The sequence below is a fragment of the Pyricularia oryzae genome, chromosome 1 (assembly GCF_000002495.2).
Source record: "Pyricularia oryzae 70-15 chromosome 1, whole genome shotgun sequence".
Taxonomy (NCBI): domain Eukaryota; kingdom Fungi; phylum Ascomycota; class Sordariomycetes; order Magnaporthales; family Pyriculariaceae; genus Pyricularia; species Pyricularia oryzae.
Genome location: NC_017844.1, coordinates 6,890,209 through 6,906,285, shown reverse-complemented (window position 1 = coordinate 6,906,285; position 16,077 = coordinate 6,890,209). Strand labels below are relative to the sequence as shown.

Below are 16,077 nucleotides of genomic sequence, written 5' to 3'. Positions count from 1 at the left end.
ACAAAAAAGTCCATAATGTGAACTGTTATCACCATCAAAAGGTCCCGACCCGCAAAATGAGAAATAAAGGAGAATAAAACATGCGCTGGGGGGGGGGGGGGGGCATCGCGCTTCCAAATAAGAACAAAAGGTCATGCAGTCGTTAAAAAGGGTTGGAAACATGCCCAGTTTTTGGCCGTTCCGACAAAGCACGGCTCGATTTTGGTAGCTGGCTGCTCCGATTTTCTAGAGTTCCTGAGTCCTGAGGGGAGCCTACGAGGTGTAGACGGCAACGTACTGAATTTCCATCATGCTGCCGTAACCATCGAGAGTGGCGTCGTTGGGTGCTCCAGGCCCTGGTGGGGAAGAAGAGGTTAGGATACAAAACATTTGTGAAACAATTCGCAGCAACTCAAAAAGAACAGAAAAGAAATCACTCACAGTTTCCACCGACGGCAACGTTCAAGAGCACGTACAGCGGGCTGTGGGCCAGCGTTCCCCATGTGCCCTGGTCACCGATCATGTCGCCGGTGAGCCTGTGGAACTCGGCGCCGTCCTTTGTCCAGGTGATGACCTGGCGGGTCCAGTCGTCGTCGGAGCGGTCGATCTTGACGGCCCACGTGTGCCAGTCGTCGTCCGACATGGAGGTGGTGCCCTGGCGGCCCAGGGGCTCCTGGCAGCGTCCTCCCGGGTACACGTCGCAGTGGACGGTGGCGTAGGCGGTCGGGGCGCCGCTGACCTGTTCCATGATGTCGATCTCGCCGCACTGCGGCCACCCGGTGCCGTGGCGGAGCGCGTCGCCCAGCATCCAAAAGGCGGGCCAGATGCCCTGCTTGCTGCCCTGCAGGTTCCAGCCGAGCCGGATGCTGCTCTCGACCTGCATGACGCCGCCGGGCGGGGCGGTCCAGGCATCGCGGGACTCGATGCGGCCAGACGTCCAGGACCCGTCGGCGTGGCGGCGCGGCACGATCTGGAAGGAGCCGCCGCCAGAGATTTGCATGTTTTCGTTAGAGGTCGTGTACACCTGGTGCTCGTTGTTGGAGTTGATGTTGAGGGCGATCTGCCACACGTCCTCGTTGACCGAGGCGCCGGCGGCTCCCGAGAAGGTCTCCTCAAAGACGAGCTTGAGGCCCTCTTTGTTGGGGGCGCGGATGGCGGCCGCGAGGGCTGGGAGGAGGGCGAGGATGGTGGACGTTTGGAAGAGCATGGCGTTGGTTAGGAAGGGTATCTATCGGTGGGGTGGTCTTGGTATGTGGTATATTTCGGCAAGAGATGATGTGCTCTTGTCCTTTTGCTGTCTTCTCCTTTCCGGCTGTCACGAACAAAAAGGCTTATAAAAAGCTTCACACAAAAATGTTTGCACAGAGGGGCAAGCAAGCAGTGCGAGAATGTATGCAAACGGGATTTGATAGCCCAAGAATGCTACCGTCAGAAGGGAGTGAGTTCGACGGGGTGAAACGAAAGTTGCAAGGTAAAAGGGAGACCTTTGGCTCAAGTGGGAGTAGGTTATCCAGGAACTCGTGGAGAATATAAACCGTCAAGAATATACGTATCGGGTCCTGCGACAAAACTAAAAAGGAGCGTCAAGCCGACCTGGTGAAGGTTTAAAAAAAAAGGAAGGCTGTTGAGAAAGAAACCGGGAAGTCGGACTGAAAGAGCGTGTGGTGCCGTGCCGCGGGGGGTGGGAAAGAGAAAAAAAGAAAAGAAGAGACATTGAGCACGGAATAGGCCATGGCGAAGATACTATATAAGACGTGCAGTAGAACATGCGCCGGCAGTTGTGGGGGAGGCTTTTTTTCCAGCAAAGAACGGTAGCCCAGCCCTGTGCCCAGATCAACTAGTGCCAGGGCCGGGATCGAATATCCATGCGCCGCTCGCCAACAGATAGAGTGCTCAGGAAATGCAACGTCGCCAAGGTCGCCTATCAGAAAGCATTGCGGCTGACGGAGAAAGGCAGTTGGGAGAGGGAATGTGGGAATGGGAACAACGGGGCGTGGGGCGTATAGTACAAGAACTGTAGTTAATGCTCCGAAAAGGGGGGGAATCAAGAGCAAGCACTGGGCAGCAAGGGCGGGCAAGGCGGGATAGGTACCTGCCAAGCGCCGCGTGGTAAGGCAGGCATTCTATGTACCGGTAATTAACTCACTGTATATACTGGGAACGTCGGAGTACAGTAGTAAAAAGCACAGCCAGACGGGGAACGCATCCCTTCTCTTGGTGTAGGCAGTGCTTCCAGAAGCGAGTTTTGTGGATAGGCCTGCTCGAAACGGCCCCCTTACTACGGAAGCGGGTTGCTTGGCCGCGCATTCATTCCAGTACGGCAGTTGAACCGAGGCATCAGAGAGCTCCGATAGATCGACACCAGCTTGCCAAGTTGTACGGTGGAGGTTCGCATTGCTGTCCATGGCTGGGCAGACCTTGTCTTGCTTTTCAAGCTTGTATTTGCTTCAGTCGGTTGGGTTGGAGGTGGCGAAAACAACAAGTGCTTGGTGCGTTGTCAGGACGTATAGTGATTGCACCTAAATCTTTTGTAATGTTTGTGCCCAGCCAGCCATCAGACGAACCGAATGCCATCCTGAATCAAAGCCCAGACCTTGTGGATAATACTATGGTACGTGGCCGACAGAGTGTGGGTGGATGCAGGGACAGGCGGATGGAACATTGGATGAAAGCAATCAGTTTGGCAGAGTTTGGTTTGGTTCGGAGAAATTGAAGGGAGATGCTGAAGACTCTTGGCAAGCGTCACTTAAGGCGGTGCAGCCCAAAGAATCAGGAACCAAAAGCGGCTCTTGCTGCCGGTACAGCAATTTACGACTGCATAGAAGCAAAAGAATTGAGCAAAAAAAAGGGAGGGTGGAGGTGGAGGTGGGGTGGATTGAGCGCCAGAACAGCGCAGCACAGCTTAAACACACCTTGCCACCAAGCCACGGTAAGGGTCTCACCCAGCTGGCGATTGACAGCAACCCCAAAAACGAACCCCTGTAAGCCCTATTGACTTGCTGGGAACAGTGGGGATCTCTAACAGGAAGAATAGGAGTCGTTCGTGCGGCCAAGTCCGGCTTGACCTTGATACATGAAACAGGCACGCACTGCCCACTGCGATGCATGAATCCCCGGCTCCATTATTTGACAGATTGCGAAGGGGTTGGGCAACCAATGACGGAATCATGGGATGACTCTGGTGTTCCATGGTTGAATCTTTTACGGGCGGCTGCATGTTTGCTGTGGCTTTTTTGCTTTTCCATTTTCTCGGGGCGACGAGTAAAATACCGTTGGGAAGACTTTGCAAAGGAATCAAGGGCTTGTGAGCTCTCTCATTCGACTACCTGTGCGCACGCCATCTAAATGAGGTACATCAACTCCACTGCCTCGACTTTGGTCCGGGTGGCACGGCACGACCGGTTTAAATCCTAACTGGACGGCTCCGGGCCAAGCAGCCATTCCTAAGGTACCCATCGAACGGAACGGATCAGAGATTGGTTCATACTGCAATTGGAAGATAAGGAGCATTCTTCTTTCTTCCGTCATCGATATCAACCTGCATTCACACCGACTTCCATGATTCGGCTGGCCCTACCGGTATCCGTTGTCTGCCAGGGAATCGTCATGATGAGAAATCACACCGGACCAAACAGGACGATGCACTTTTTTCTTCTTCTCTTCTCCCAAAAAACGTTGTAAGCTAGTCTGAGCGTTGTAAAAGATCTACAGGGGCATTTTCTAGGCGAATGCCTATTCAGATTTAGGTATTGCTCTCACTGCACTTGCGAGGCTTGCTACAGATCATTGCAAGCTCAGCCACTGCCGTAGTCACGTCGTCGAAGGCCTAGAAATCAGATTAGAGCCGAGACATCACTAGATTTATATTAGTTCTAGTCTGAGCTCTGGATAGTTTTTAGTTCTGTTCTGGACTAGTTTTAGTTGGGATTTAATTAGTCGAGTACAATTTGCTGTACTGCGGGCACAAATGCAACCCCGGGTCCCTAACCGGCAATCATCCCAAAATCCCAAATTGGCTTACTTAGTGCTTGTAAATGCAGGTACAAAGGTACACTGAGCTTGGCCACCCTTGGCGCAAAAAAAGGACGATGTTCAAAATGCAGATGCGCCAAGACATGTCGAAGCAGTTGGGACGAGCGTCGATTGAACTTCTCCGCGTTCAGGACTTGGACAGAAAAAAGGGAAAAGGCTCAAGGGTCTGTTCGTTTGGGCAAATATCAAGCGCTCGCCTGACTTGGCAGTCGTATAACCAAGATGGCGCTGGCAGCTGATGTGCACAGAGACCCAAAGAGGAGAGGAACCGAGACGACGGCCTGTCAGCTTTATAATTGACTCGGCCGAACTTGTGGTCGCAGGGACTCCAAACTACATGTCCGGAATAACACTCCGAACTCCTATTCCTGTGAATGAGTCTGATCAAGTTAGACCAGGACGATTATGTTAACTGACGAGTTTGGACATTGTCAGGATGACAAATTTAGCAACTTCTAACATAATGGACCCGGAAAGTTTAGACAATATTATCATAATAAAGATGATGTGCAATAATGTAGACCTAGATGCATTCAGGGGTATCGTCCAATCATCGCAAGTATAACCAACAGACCAATAAACGCCGAGCGAAAACCAAATGACCATATTCCAAGCCCCAAACGCAATGCAAATCCAACAGCAAATCCACAGAGTAGCCACTCCCAATGCCGTTAAAAGTAATATAGTGTGAAGCCGTACAAAAGAAAGGTTCGTATATCATAACTCGTGCAATCGTTATAAAATTATATCTGATCAAATACAGTGCCAGTCCTAGAATCGTTCCAGAGTTAGCCAAGTTAACCACATGCCAAAGCTTGGAATTCCAGAGTCACACCCAAACAAGACAACTTACCATTTGCCAGGCGCAAACTTGAGAATAAGCTCCCATCCTTCGTCAAGCGGCTTATCGGCGACTGTTTCCATGTTTCCGGGCGATAGCACGGGGCAGAAGGGACCTCCTAGACGCTGTACATGCCGCCGGGCTTGTCGTGGGACCACACCATAAGGGCCGGGTTGATTGTCTGCGGCGGAGGACCGCGCGGCTGGACGTAGAATTCCGAACCCGGCCGGAACGGGCTGGTGGCTGGTTCACCCGTCCGAGTGATGGAAGGGGAAAGGAGGTGCTGGTGGGCCTGCTGGATCCGCCTTGCGAATTCCTCGGAATTGTAGTCGAACCGAGGGGCGCTGACCAGAGGGGCCGGTAGGGGAGCCAAGGAGAGAGCAGAAGGAACCGCGGGAGGGATTACAAAAGGCGCCACATGAGGAGAGGTCATAGGCGGGGTCGCAGGAGCCCGGAAAGAATTGACCCGTGGGACCACAGAAGGAACCACGGGAGGGCCAGAGAAAGGCACCCCAGGATGAGCCACAGGAGGCTCCGTGTGAGGTTGCCTCACCGACCCAGCCGGGAGGCCATCCTTGCGAGGTCTACCGCGTGGCCGGCCGCTCGAGACCTTGGGAACGGAGCCGGCTGGTTGCCCGTCGCGTCGGGGGCGGCCGACGGGGCGCTTGGGTTGGCTGTTGACGACCGCCATTGTGGGAAATAGCGGACAAGGTATGCCGAAAGTATGTGAAAGCCAAGGACCAACGAGGCCCAAGAAGCAAAGAGCAGATTAAAGACTGGAGGATATGGCCCAGTAAGGAGAGAAATAAGAGTCTGGGGATAGACTACCAGGACAGAAGAGAGGGGGTAGGTAAGCAAGGTCTGATAGATAGGTACGAATGTAGCAAGAATTGCAAGTCTGACTCTGCTTGATGTTCTGTGTCCAAGACGTGAAGGAGCTGGATTCTCAATGTGCGAGTATGAAAGGGCGATGGCAAAGGTCTGCTGCAGTCCCAGGAAAGAACCAGGGAGGAGCGGCCATTTATACCACCAAAAAGTACACCAATTTTGGAAAGAACACATGTTAAGGGTTTGCCTACCTGTTTATTTACATTCAGACCGTAAAGTGTATACTGCTGCATATTCGCCGTCGAGCGCGTCTTGGTGCAGAACTATAACGTTTAGGTCAGTAGGATATTAGGGGGCTGGTGGCTCTATGCAGCACACATCTGATGCCACAAAAAGGAGGCCTAGCATATATGCACGACACGCAATGAGTATATGACTCCTTCGCTATTGTATTATCCTGGACCCCTGTCTAGCTCTGCGGTGAGGCAAGTAAACAGAACTTACTATGGACCGCGAAGCTTAAAGCATGTGCATACCTGGAGGTTGGAATATTCCATCTTGTGGTTTCCAGAACAACGAGAGAAAGTCCAATCAACCACGCGCACTTGCACGTCAAATCCCTGTCCCCGATCAAACAGAAGTCAGATCTGATTGCTTGAGCTGATTAAGCTTGGGAAAGATTCGGTGACTTCCGCATCTGGAATCACTCCTATAGGTATGTACCTACATACCTAAATAAGTACACGGTGCCGAGGGGCGAGATTGTGTGATATTCATAAACTTTTCTCAGGAGAGAGTATCAATACCTCAACCGGAACATGTTCACATGCCATACCGCCACCAACTTCTCTCGATCTGAAGACTAAAAAGTAAGCTGGCCGTCAAAGTAATCCAGCTGGAGGCCTCTCGTTAGCACCGCGGTGTCACGGAGCTTGCAAAAGCCAAATAAATACATCCGTGTCACTGAGTTCAGTCGTCCTCCCTGGACATGATTAGACCCGATGTGAGTTGCGGACTAGGTCAGAAAAGTCTTCGCAAGACATCCCCATCCGCTTTCGCCACACTCGATCAGCCCAGATCAGAATAGCGGCATTCATGGATAACTCGTTCAGGCAAAGACACAGGCAGCCAGGTAGAAATATGGAATAGACGAGTTAGTAGAGAACAGTTAGTCAGGCAGCAGGCACAGGCGTGATTAAGGTCGTCTATTGTCGTTTCTGCAATGCTGCAGATATGTCGATAATCTCCTCCCCGAGGTCCATCTCCTCGTCCCGGGATACATGATATTATACAGTTGATGGTAGTATGTGGTTTTGTCGATGATGGTACAGCGCTTCCACAGAACGCGCAAACTTCCTCTATTCCGTCTGGGTTCCCTGCTCTCCGGTTCGCGTGGAAACCGCTCCAAGCGTTATCGTTGATTGTGTTTACCATTGCCTACAGAAAACGTTAGTCCGACGCTTCGGACCGTTTGAGGGATGTGCTTTAAGTTCGCGGTCAAACTTACGGGTCAAAGTACTCGCCGAACGAGCTGGCCAAGAAGGCAACACCAACCTGGAGGCGAGTTAGCATCCACTCAGAAGACATGTACATAAGCAACGGTCGGCAAGTCGACTCGGCTCGAATGGGCCACTACATACACCAAAGGCAGCGACGCTGCGCACAACAGAGGCGTACTCGGGCGCGGTGATAAAGTCATATGTCGCGCCAACAACACCACGGGGCTGGGCGGGCCTCGAGCGGCCGCCAGCGGGCTGAACGCGCACAACCTTGGGGGGCATTTTGACTGGTGGTTGTTTAGGAGTCTGGAGATATCTCGTTCAGCGTGCGGTGGTAGCGGTCGTGATGATTGAGATGGGCTTGATTAAGGAGGTAGCTGGTATACAGTGGATGCTTGTGATGCGCTTCGCAAAATTCCATCACTGGATCGAATGTCAACGTCAAAGCTGGGCACGCTAATTTCTTATCGTGCTTATCGGCTTCCGGTAGTGGTCTGGGGTTAGGGTTATGGCATCTCACCTTGCCTCTTAGGGGGGCGAATTGATTCCGTCAGCGGGGCATGTCTCCACCCAGCCCAGCTTACTTCGTCGTGGATGCAGCTCTAGAGGCTTGCACTTACTCATCACCAGCTTTTGCCCTGTCTTTCACATGTACCTCAGCTTGGCCTTGTGAATACACGAATATCCAACTATTAAAGGAGTTGAATGTTTCAGAAAGCACCGCATAACAAAGTTCGAGGCGTATAGCTCTCAAAACGCGAGTAAATTTGTGAACAGCTTCGTCCCTGGCTTGGGCAACAATACATCAGTCCTGACTTGGCCACTATTGAAGTCTACCAGACTAACAAGATATTTCAAAATGGCCGACGACACACAATTTCAGACAATCTTCAAGCAGGAAGAAGAGCCTCAGTCAATAACCTTTGATTTTACTCAAGATCCTCAGGAACAAAAATCTTTGACCTTTGACTTCTCAGAGGATTCACATCAAACGGCAATAAAGGAGGAATCACGGACAGAACCAGAGAGGCAACAACAATCAGGACCATCACAAGCCGCACCACCACCACAGCAACCACCACAAAACCCCAGCCGACCAGGTGGTTTCTTCCCTCCATCCACCACCCTCCCCTCTCCAGCCCCAAGCAACCAATCCCGTCTACCCCTGGATCTACCTCACCCGAGGGCAACCGCCCTTCGACCGGGGTCCGTCAAGGAAGACAACCTCCGGCGGTTCGTCGAGCGGCGCATTATGCACATCAACCGACGCTATGTCAAAAAGTTTGGCATCCCAGACCCCGGTGACGAGGTGGCAGGCTATCAATCCATCAGCGAGCTGTGTCGCGACCTCGACTCGGTCATCAACATGCTCTGGCTGTCAGGCACGCCTGGGATCCAAATCCCGTATTTCCTCAACATCTCCCACGAGCTGACTACCTGGATCGACTCGTTCCCGCCCAGCCCGGCCGCCATGCTCGGCACCCTGGCTAGGTTGGATCACTGCCTCGCCAGTCTGATCGCCGGCAGGGACATCCAGACGGATGAGGACCTGCCCGGCTTCGTCGTGCTACCAGGCGGGACGGGGGCCCGACTAGGTGGCATGAGCCGCACCGACATGGTGCGCTGCAGGAGCATCGTGGAGCAGACGCGATTGCTGGTTGTCGACGTCATGAGCCGAAACCCAGAGGCGGAAGGGATGGATATTGTTGAGGATGTCACCGAGACCGAGGCCGAGACGACGGACGGTGAGGGTCGGTCAGCAAGATTTGGTGGTTATGGAGACGACGAAGACGACGCCATCCACTTGGCCGCAGCCAAGGTCTATGAGAATACACTGATACAACTAGGGGCTACGCTTGGGCAGGGGCCGATTGCTTGAGGTTGACCATCTGTCACGATGCGTGGTACAGTAATTTTGTCAAACTAGCGGCAGCAATCCAGCAAGATCATTTGATCCGCATGGCGTGACATCGGCCTTGGGGTACAGGCTCCGACTGCCGATACCTTGTTGTCTTGGCAGAGTATGGTCCCATTGCGATTGTTCCTTGCTGCAATACACAGCCATTACAGGCTAATGGTAACCCCAATCTTGAGCGCTAATCCGGTAGTATTGTACCTATACATAATGTACTTGCAATGTTCAGCAGACGCAGTTCAGAAGTGTGTTGGGGGCGGCTCCACCCGGAAAGCTTACCGAGAAGGCCGTGCCGGCTGATTTATGATTCGTCGACATCTCGGTACATTCATCTGGGCCAATTGTGGCGCTTTGCATCAAGCTCAACCACGCACCCACTTACACTTACATTGCGCGACACACCCGATATGGCGTCGACTTTTCAGCGATTGATCCCTGGCCGGGCATGGAGACTTTGACCCTTGCAAGCCCAACTTTACACGGATCCCGCTGGGTGAGAAGATTGAGGAGGAGTAGTTCCCGGGGCAAATCCTCAGCGATCGCTATCAGATTGTCTCGAAGCTGGATTTCGGAGCCATCTCACGGTCTGGCTGGCGCGCGACCTAGAGTAAGGAGTTGTCGAGTCCGATTAGCCGCCGGCCCCTGCTAACGGGAGTGTAGGTCGCCGGCATGTGGCACTGAAGCTTTTTGTAGACGCGGCTGCCATGGGCAAGGACCACCTAAATCGCTGCTGGAGTCGGGAGGTCGACTACCAAATTTTTCACATGGATCAGGGAGAATGTATAGAGACGGAGGTCTGCTCAGCTGTGATCATGGTTGCGTTCAACTAAGCATCCCGAAGCGTATCGCAGATCGATTGATGGTGCTGGGCCGACCATTATCAAGGCTGCGGCTGAGCCCAGACTGAAAGCAGCCGCTACCCGGAACTAATTTTTAGAAACAGCACGGATCAGCAAATGCTCATTGCAACATGCTTCTGATCTTGAAAAGAAACTACTTGCCCCGGATTTTCAACGATCAAGCACTCTGCCGTGCTGCATGTTGGCATCTGGTGAAACGCTGGGCGAGATATTGACGATCAGGCACCCCCGAAAGGACAATTCTGCATGTATTCTGAACGAAATTGCAAGCATCGTAATCTCTCGATTAATTACGATGAGGAGAAAACATCCGATTCGGTTATGCACCAGCACGAAAATAGATGCCGTCCTCAACCGAGGCGCCACATCGAGGAACAATACTAAGTGGGCCCCTTAGACCCTAGCTCCGAGACCAGGGTGTTTGTGGACTACGGCTACGAACGCAGCTCTCATCAACCCTGAGGAACAATATCAAGACGAGCCCCCAAGCTTAGTCTTTAGTCTCCTAGTGGCGGAATTCTGGTCCGCCGCACTCAATATCTCAAATCTCGGCATACCAGGAACAATACCAAGATGTTCGCAGCAACGACCAGGTGCTTATATTATCACTACCCGTCGGTGCCACTTTCGTCCCTTGCCTCTTTTCAGCAGCCGACCTTTGCTATCCAGTCTCTTTTTTTCTAGGCCCATTTTCTTTGACATTGTTCACCGAAAAGCCACCTGCTGATTGCAGACGGATGCAGACGCTTGGGAGCCAAGGTCGATGCAATCATACACGCAAAAGCTATGGTATCCGGTGCGTTTGTGTTTAGGACAGGTCATAAAGATGATATATGATGCATGGTGGGGAAAGGATGCGAATAGTGGTAGTAGTGTGATGATATCTTTTGATCTCTCCTCTGGCCTTACTATTCTTCATTCCTAATTATAATCACTGCCATTTCCAAGCTTATTATTATACTCGTTCAAGTCTCCCACCTTTCTCAGAGACACCTCGATCATTGTTATCAGTCTTGGAACTCTCCAAGCATCGTGGTTCAAAGACACTGCTTCTTTGACACCACCAAGACCGTTTATGAGGTTGCCTCCATGATTTTACAGTCTTCAATAACAAGCACCCCTCGTTTTTTGAAAAGACATCACCAGCTATTCGGAACTTCCTGATATCGTTCAATCCCATATTTCACTCTTTGTCAGCACAAAATCCTCCCCGTCATCATGGACCAGACACTATCAGCAACTGGCACGGCCACTAGCCCGCCTGGACCAGCCCTGACTGTCGACCCGCGCTTTCAGACCATCACGATGCTCACACCTGCCCTGATGGGACAAGGATTCGAGGAAGTGCAAACGACGCCGGCAGAGATAAACGACGTCTACTTCCTCGCCTTCAACACTGCCATCGGCTACAGCACCCAGATTGGAGCCTGCTTCATCATGCTCCTGGTGCTGCTCACCATGACTGCCAAGGCGCGGTTCGCCCGCATCCCCACCATCATCAACACCGCCGCGCTCGTAGTGTCCATCATCCGCTGCACGCTCCTCGTCATCTTCTTCACCTCGACCATGATGGAATTCTACACCATCTTCAGCGACGACTTTTCCTTTGTACACCCGAACGACATTCGGCGATCAGTGGCTGCCACGGTCTTTGCGCCCCTGCAGCTCGCACTCGTGGAGGCCGCACTAATGGTTCAGGCCTGGGCCATGGTTGAGCTGTGGCCGCGCGCCTGGAAGGTTAGCGGCATCGCCTTCTCGCTGATCCTGGCCACCGTCACCGTAGCTTTCAAGTGCGCCTCGGCTGCCGTCACGGTCAAGAGCGCCCTGGAGCCGTTGGATCCGCGTCCGTATCTGTGGATTAGGCAGACGGACTTGGCTTTTACTACGGCCATGGTCACCTGGTTCTGCTTCTTGTTCAACGTCCGCCTCATCATGCACATGTGGCAGAACAGAAGCATCCTGCCGACGGTAAAGGGGCTGAGCCCGATGGAGGTCCTTGTCATGGCCAACGGCTTGTTGATGGTTTTTCCTGGTAGGTTTTCCCCCGCCCTGATACTTGGAATTCACAACAGACCACGCTAACTCGTCTCCCCGAAAGTCCTGTTTGCTGGCCTCTACTACGGCAACTTTGGCCAATTCGAATCTGCCTCCCTGACCATCACCTCGGTCGTCCTCGTCCTCCCGCTGGGCACCCTCGTGGCCCAGCGCCTCGCCGTCAACAACACGGTGGCCGGCTCGTCGGCCAACACGGACATGGACGACAAGCTCGCCTTCCTGGGCAACGCCACCACCGTCACCTCCTCGGCCGCGGGCTTCGCCGGCAGCTCGGCCTCGGCCACCCGCTCCAGGCTGGCCTCGCCTCGACAGAATTCCCAGCTCAGCACCAGTGTCTCGGCGGGCAAGCCGCGCGCTGACCCCATCGACCTCGAGCTGCAGCGTATCGATGACGAGGATGACGACTTTAGCAGGTCCGGGAGCGCGGGTGGTGTGAGGGTCGAGAGGAGCATCGAGAGGAGGGAGGAGAGACTTTAGTAGGGTCCTTTGGAGAAACATACCCCCTTTCTTATTTGAGATTAGGCGTTCTGATTTTGAGCTTGGCGTCGCTGCGTTGCGGTGCTGTCTAGGATGGATCATCCTTTTACTTTTGTTTAATTCCAAATTTGTTCATTTTCTCCCCAGTTTCTGGGGGAAAGGAGGCTTTGACTTGCCAGGCGTTCTTGGTGTTGTCTCTTTGCCCAAGTTGACCTGTATATATTTTTCTAGCTTTGTTCTACTTTCAAGACGTATGCGCTTGGAATAACCAAGACCGAGCCGGTCCACTTTTTTCTGTGCCCAGAGCATCCCATCACTACTTGCCCTACATGAGTAACTTACCATGGCTTTCTCAAAGGTCCTGCTGCCCCTGATGCGGTATCATGGCCAACATCATCTCGGTCAAGTACAACGCCCTCGAATTTTACTCGATATTTGTCACTTTTGCTAACAGCTCTTGCATCAGGCAACCATTGTTCATTTGCAAAACCATTTGGTTTCAATATTGATCCTAAATCATCCCCCTCAGGGATATCTGGTATGTCTCCTTTAGGGTGACAGATCAGGGGTAAAAGCAAGAACATCTCGGACAGACATTCGAAAAAGAAAAAGACGGACAGGGGCACACAAAGGGGGCGAATAAAATCAGTAATTACAAATCCCACCCCCTTCACCCTCCATAGTCCACATGCCGGCAAGCCCATTGACCTGCACGACCTCCTCGTCGGCACCGTCCTCTTTTCCGAGGAAAAAGTCCCCGCTTCCGGGGACCTTGCCGCTGCCGCGCTTCATGTACCTCCTCGTCCAGGCCTCGACGGCCGGCTCGCCCGTCTCGTCGCGCGCCTGCTTCAGGAACGCAATGAGCGCCGTGCCGCCCGTGCCCTTGAGCTGGTCCTTCTTCCCCGCGTCGCCGGACGTGTCGAGCGCGATGCCCTTCGGCCCGCGGGACACGGCCGTCGCGAGGTTGACCTTGGCAGCAGCAGTGTTCCTGCCCTCCGCCCTCGACGCCTCGGGACTGCGACTACGGCCCCGCATCGCCTCGCGCGACGGCACGACTATGTACCGCGCCACGATGGCGATGTGGCGGTCGCGCAGGGCCCGCAGCATGGCCAGGCATGCGTCGTAGGCCAGCGCGAGCGGCTTGTTGGTTGCACCGTGCGCCTCGACGAACTGTCGGATGTTGGCCACCGACGACACGGCGCCCAGGAACCGCGCGTGGCCGCCCGGCATGTACCGCCGCATCTCCATGATGAAGTTGTGCTGCGGGGCGCCGTCGGTGCGCCCACGCTGCTGTTCCTGCTGCTGGGCACCAGAGGTCTTCTCGCCGGTTGGTCGGTGTTCGATGCCCAGGACAATGTCAAAGAATTGAATGATGCTGCTCTGCGCGTTACTGCCGCCGCTGTACTGGCGGTACGACTCTGCGCCGGAGCCGTCTTCGTAGATGACGCCGTTCGGCAGACCCGCGTCGGCCATGTTCTTGCTGCCGGCCAGGAAGGGCCGGATGCGGTGGTAGAAGATATGCGGGTCGCAGTTCTCGTGCACGCGCTGCAGAAGGTTGCCCAGATCATCGATGCGCTCGGCAAAGGCGACCAGGCAAGACGTGACAGTGGCGGCGTCGCCATCCCTGGCGGCCTGGATGGCCTTGAGCATCAGCGGAATAGTGGCGGCGCCGCGGGCCTCGATAGCAACAGAGACCAGATAGAACCACGACTCGTCGATGGAACCAGTAAAAGTGCTGAGGGTGGCGAGGTTCTCGAGGTCATCAATTCCCTCGTCGACAAACAGCGGCTTAAAGTTCCAAAGACAGACGGCGGCATAAGTGGCGACGGGGGCAACGTCGAGACGCTCGGCGACCTGCAGCAGGGGCACCGAGATGGAGGCCGGAAGGCGTTCCGAGGGGCTGTCACCGCCCCAGATGTAGCCGTGGGCCATGAAGCACAGGATCGAGTAGGCCCTCCGCCACTCCGCGTCATGTTCCAGACCGATGGTGGAGAGGACCGGCAGGCGGTCGACGACGGGCCTCAGGCGCTTGCTGAGAATGAGAGCCTGCAGGTTGGCGGCAACGGCTTCCCACTTGTTGTAGTAGGGGTCCGGGAGTCTCGACAGGGGTAGGACCTCGGGGAGGAACCCGCTGGTGGGTGAGACTCCATAGTCGGAGAGTTTCGGAAGCGGAGGAAGCATTACCGGTGGAGATCAAGCCTCGCTTGAGCAAGTTTTGCGGGAGGACGATAGAAGACCGAAGGCGATGCGTTGTGTTGTTTCTGTATTCCAAGAAACTCGACAAACTGCCGGTTACTCGAGTCAAAGAAATCTGCTTTTTTCTTGGGATGATTGGATATTATATACGGGTAAACGTTTATGGCTGGCCGGTAAACATGCAGTAGACCTTGCTTGCAAACGCGGGCAGAGTTAAGGTTAAGGGAAGGCACCAGAGTTAAATATTGGAGCGAGATGATCAAGTCCTGACGCAAGGAGTATACAGAATTATTCTGTGATACTCCTCAGCCGTGCGAGATCTCAATAGGTCGTGATCATGAGTTTGTGGGTGACAAATAGTCGAACACGTTGTGGTGTTGGGAGGATGCACAGTAGTTGTGGGAAAAGGTCAAAGAGTAGACCTGGAAAAAGATGGAGGGGCAGTTGATTTTAAAGACTCTGCAGAAACTAATTAATTTTTCTACAAAGCACAAGCATGCAAGTAATTAAGAGGTCCCTGAAAAGGCTGACCAATTCAAACATCAGATGCGCCACTTCTTGTTTCGATGTTACCATGACGTTCCACAATTTCTCGCACACCTCTTTGTTAACCAAGTTGTGCGGGCTTATTGTTCAAATCCGTTGTTGATACGGCGAGCGAGAATCGGTGGAGTCGACGCATCCAGCAAGCTTACGAATCGTCGTAGTTATGCTGAACGGTCAAGGAATTGAGACCGAGAACACGGTAGATTAGACTGAAATGGACTAGAATAGAGCTAGAAATAGACGATAAACAAGGAGGAAAAACTCGGAAATAGCGCCAAGGAACCAAACTGCGATCGAGCCCGGAAGTACACACCACCTTTCCCTCCGTAATAGGCACCCGGCCTCTCCGAATACGGAGTTGGGTTTTCGAATCATCTTGATCTTTACCCTCAAGGTAACGGTTTACGTCTCTAGCAGTAAATAGAATGAACTGGATAGACTGCCCAGATGTGGATGAATCGATGGATGTCGATCATAAAGTAAATCGGTTCTTTTACCCTCGGTTGTGATGGCGATTTGGATTATTACCATGAACATCTCATGATTTAGGTAGTGAGCTTTTAATGGTGCACTGGTCACAACATGGTTGACCCTAGCCCTGGCCCAGTCCATGCACGTCGTAGGTGTATCGGTTGTTTGTCCCAAGGTTTCTTCACACTTGATGTTTCGTTCCGATCGGACGATTGCTCCTGGTGACCGTTATTTCGACACTAACCTACCTACAGTATGTTAGTTCAATAATCATTCTGATGGTAAATGCACGTGTTTAATGCACGAGCGGAGAGCTGCATTGCAAATCCCCGAGTCTTTGGGACATGATTGCCGGTAGAGAGCCGCAGCGCAGTGCAA

At 53.2% G+C, this 16,077-nt stretch overlaps 7 protein-coding genes across 7 annotated transcripts; 2 read left to right on the top strand and 5 right to left on the bottom strand.

Moving 5' to 3' along the window:
• Positions 1-252: 252 nt before the first annotated feature.
• MGG_13777 (beta-glucanase) lies at positions 253-1,186 on the bottom strand (the record flags this gene model as incomplete). The annotated part of the gene is made up of 2 exons (XM_003710783.1): positions 253-335; positions 421-1,186. The coding sequence occupies 2 exons, from the start codon at positions 1,184-1,186 to the stop codon at positions 253-255; spliced, it is 849 nt and encodes a 282-aa protein (XP_003710831.1).
• A 916-nt stretch (positions 1,187-2,102) lies between these two features.
• MGG_16505 (uncharacterized protein) lies at positions 2,103-2,641 on the bottom strand (the record flags this gene model as incomplete). The annotated part of the gene is made up of 2 exons (XM_003710782.1): positions 2,103-2,424; positions 2,544-2,641. The coding sequence occupies 2 exons, from the start codon at positions 2,639-2,641 to the stop codon at positions 2,103-2,105; spliced, it is 420 nt and encodes a 139-aa protein (XP_003710830.1).
• Positions 2,642-4,970: 2,329 nt separating this feature from the next.
• MGG_15309 (uncharacterized protein) lies at positions 4,971-5,543 on the bottom strand (the record flags this gene model as incomplete). The annotated part of the gene is made up of 1 exon (XM_003710781.1): positions 4,971-5,543. The coding sequence occupies one exon, from the start codon at positions 5,541-5,543 to the stop codon at positions 4,971-4,973; it is 573 nt and encodes a 190-aa protein (XP_003710829.1).
• A 1,327-nt stretch (positions 5,544-6,870) lies between these two features.
• MGG_13775 (uncharacterized protein) lies at positions 6,871-7,598 on the bottom strand. The gene is made up of 3 exons (XM_003710780.1): positions 7,321-7,598; positions 7,188-7,234; positions 6,871-7,117 (listed from the first exon to the last, which is right to left on the bottom strand). Exons 1-3 carry the CDS (start codon positions 7,459-7,461, stop codon positions 7,108-7,110), a joined length of 198 nt encoding a protein of 65 aa, XP_003710828.1. The 5' UTR covers positions 7,462-7,598; the 3' UTR covers positions 6,871-7,107.
• Positions 7,599-8,038: 440 nt separating this feature from the next.
• On the top strand, positions 8,039-9,058 carry MGG_13774 (uncharacterized protein; the record flags this gene model as incomplete). Its single annotated transcript, XM_003710779.1, has 1 exon — positions 8,039-9,058. One exon carries the CDS (start codon positions 8,039-8,041, stop codon positions 9,056-9,058), a length of 1,020 nt encoding a protein of 339 aa, XP_003710827.1.
• A 2,114-nt stretch (positions 9,059-11,172) lies between these two features.
• On the top strand, positions 11,173-12,787 carry MGG_04711 (uncharacterized protein; the record flags this gene model as incomplete). The annotated part of the gene is made up of 2 exons (XM_003710778.1): positions 11,173-11,986; positions 12,053-12,787. 2 exons carry the CDS (start codon positions 11,173-11,175, stop codon positions 12,484-12,486), a joined length of 1,248 nt encoding a protein of 415 aa, XP_003710826.1. The 3' UTR covers positions 12,487-12,787.
• A 109-nt stretch (positions 12,788-12,896) lies between these two features.
• Positions 12,897-15,145, bottom strand: MGG_13773 (indoleamine 2,3-dioxygenase subfamily). The gene has a single exon (XM_003710777.1). The coding sequence runs from the start codon at positions 14,665-14,667 to the stop codon at positions 13,132-13,134; it is 1,536 nt and encodes a 511-aa protein (XP_003710825.1). The 5' UTR covers positions 14,668-15,145; the 3' UTR covers positions 12,897-13,131.
• Between the last annotated feature and the right edge of the window lie 932 nt (positions 15,146-16,077).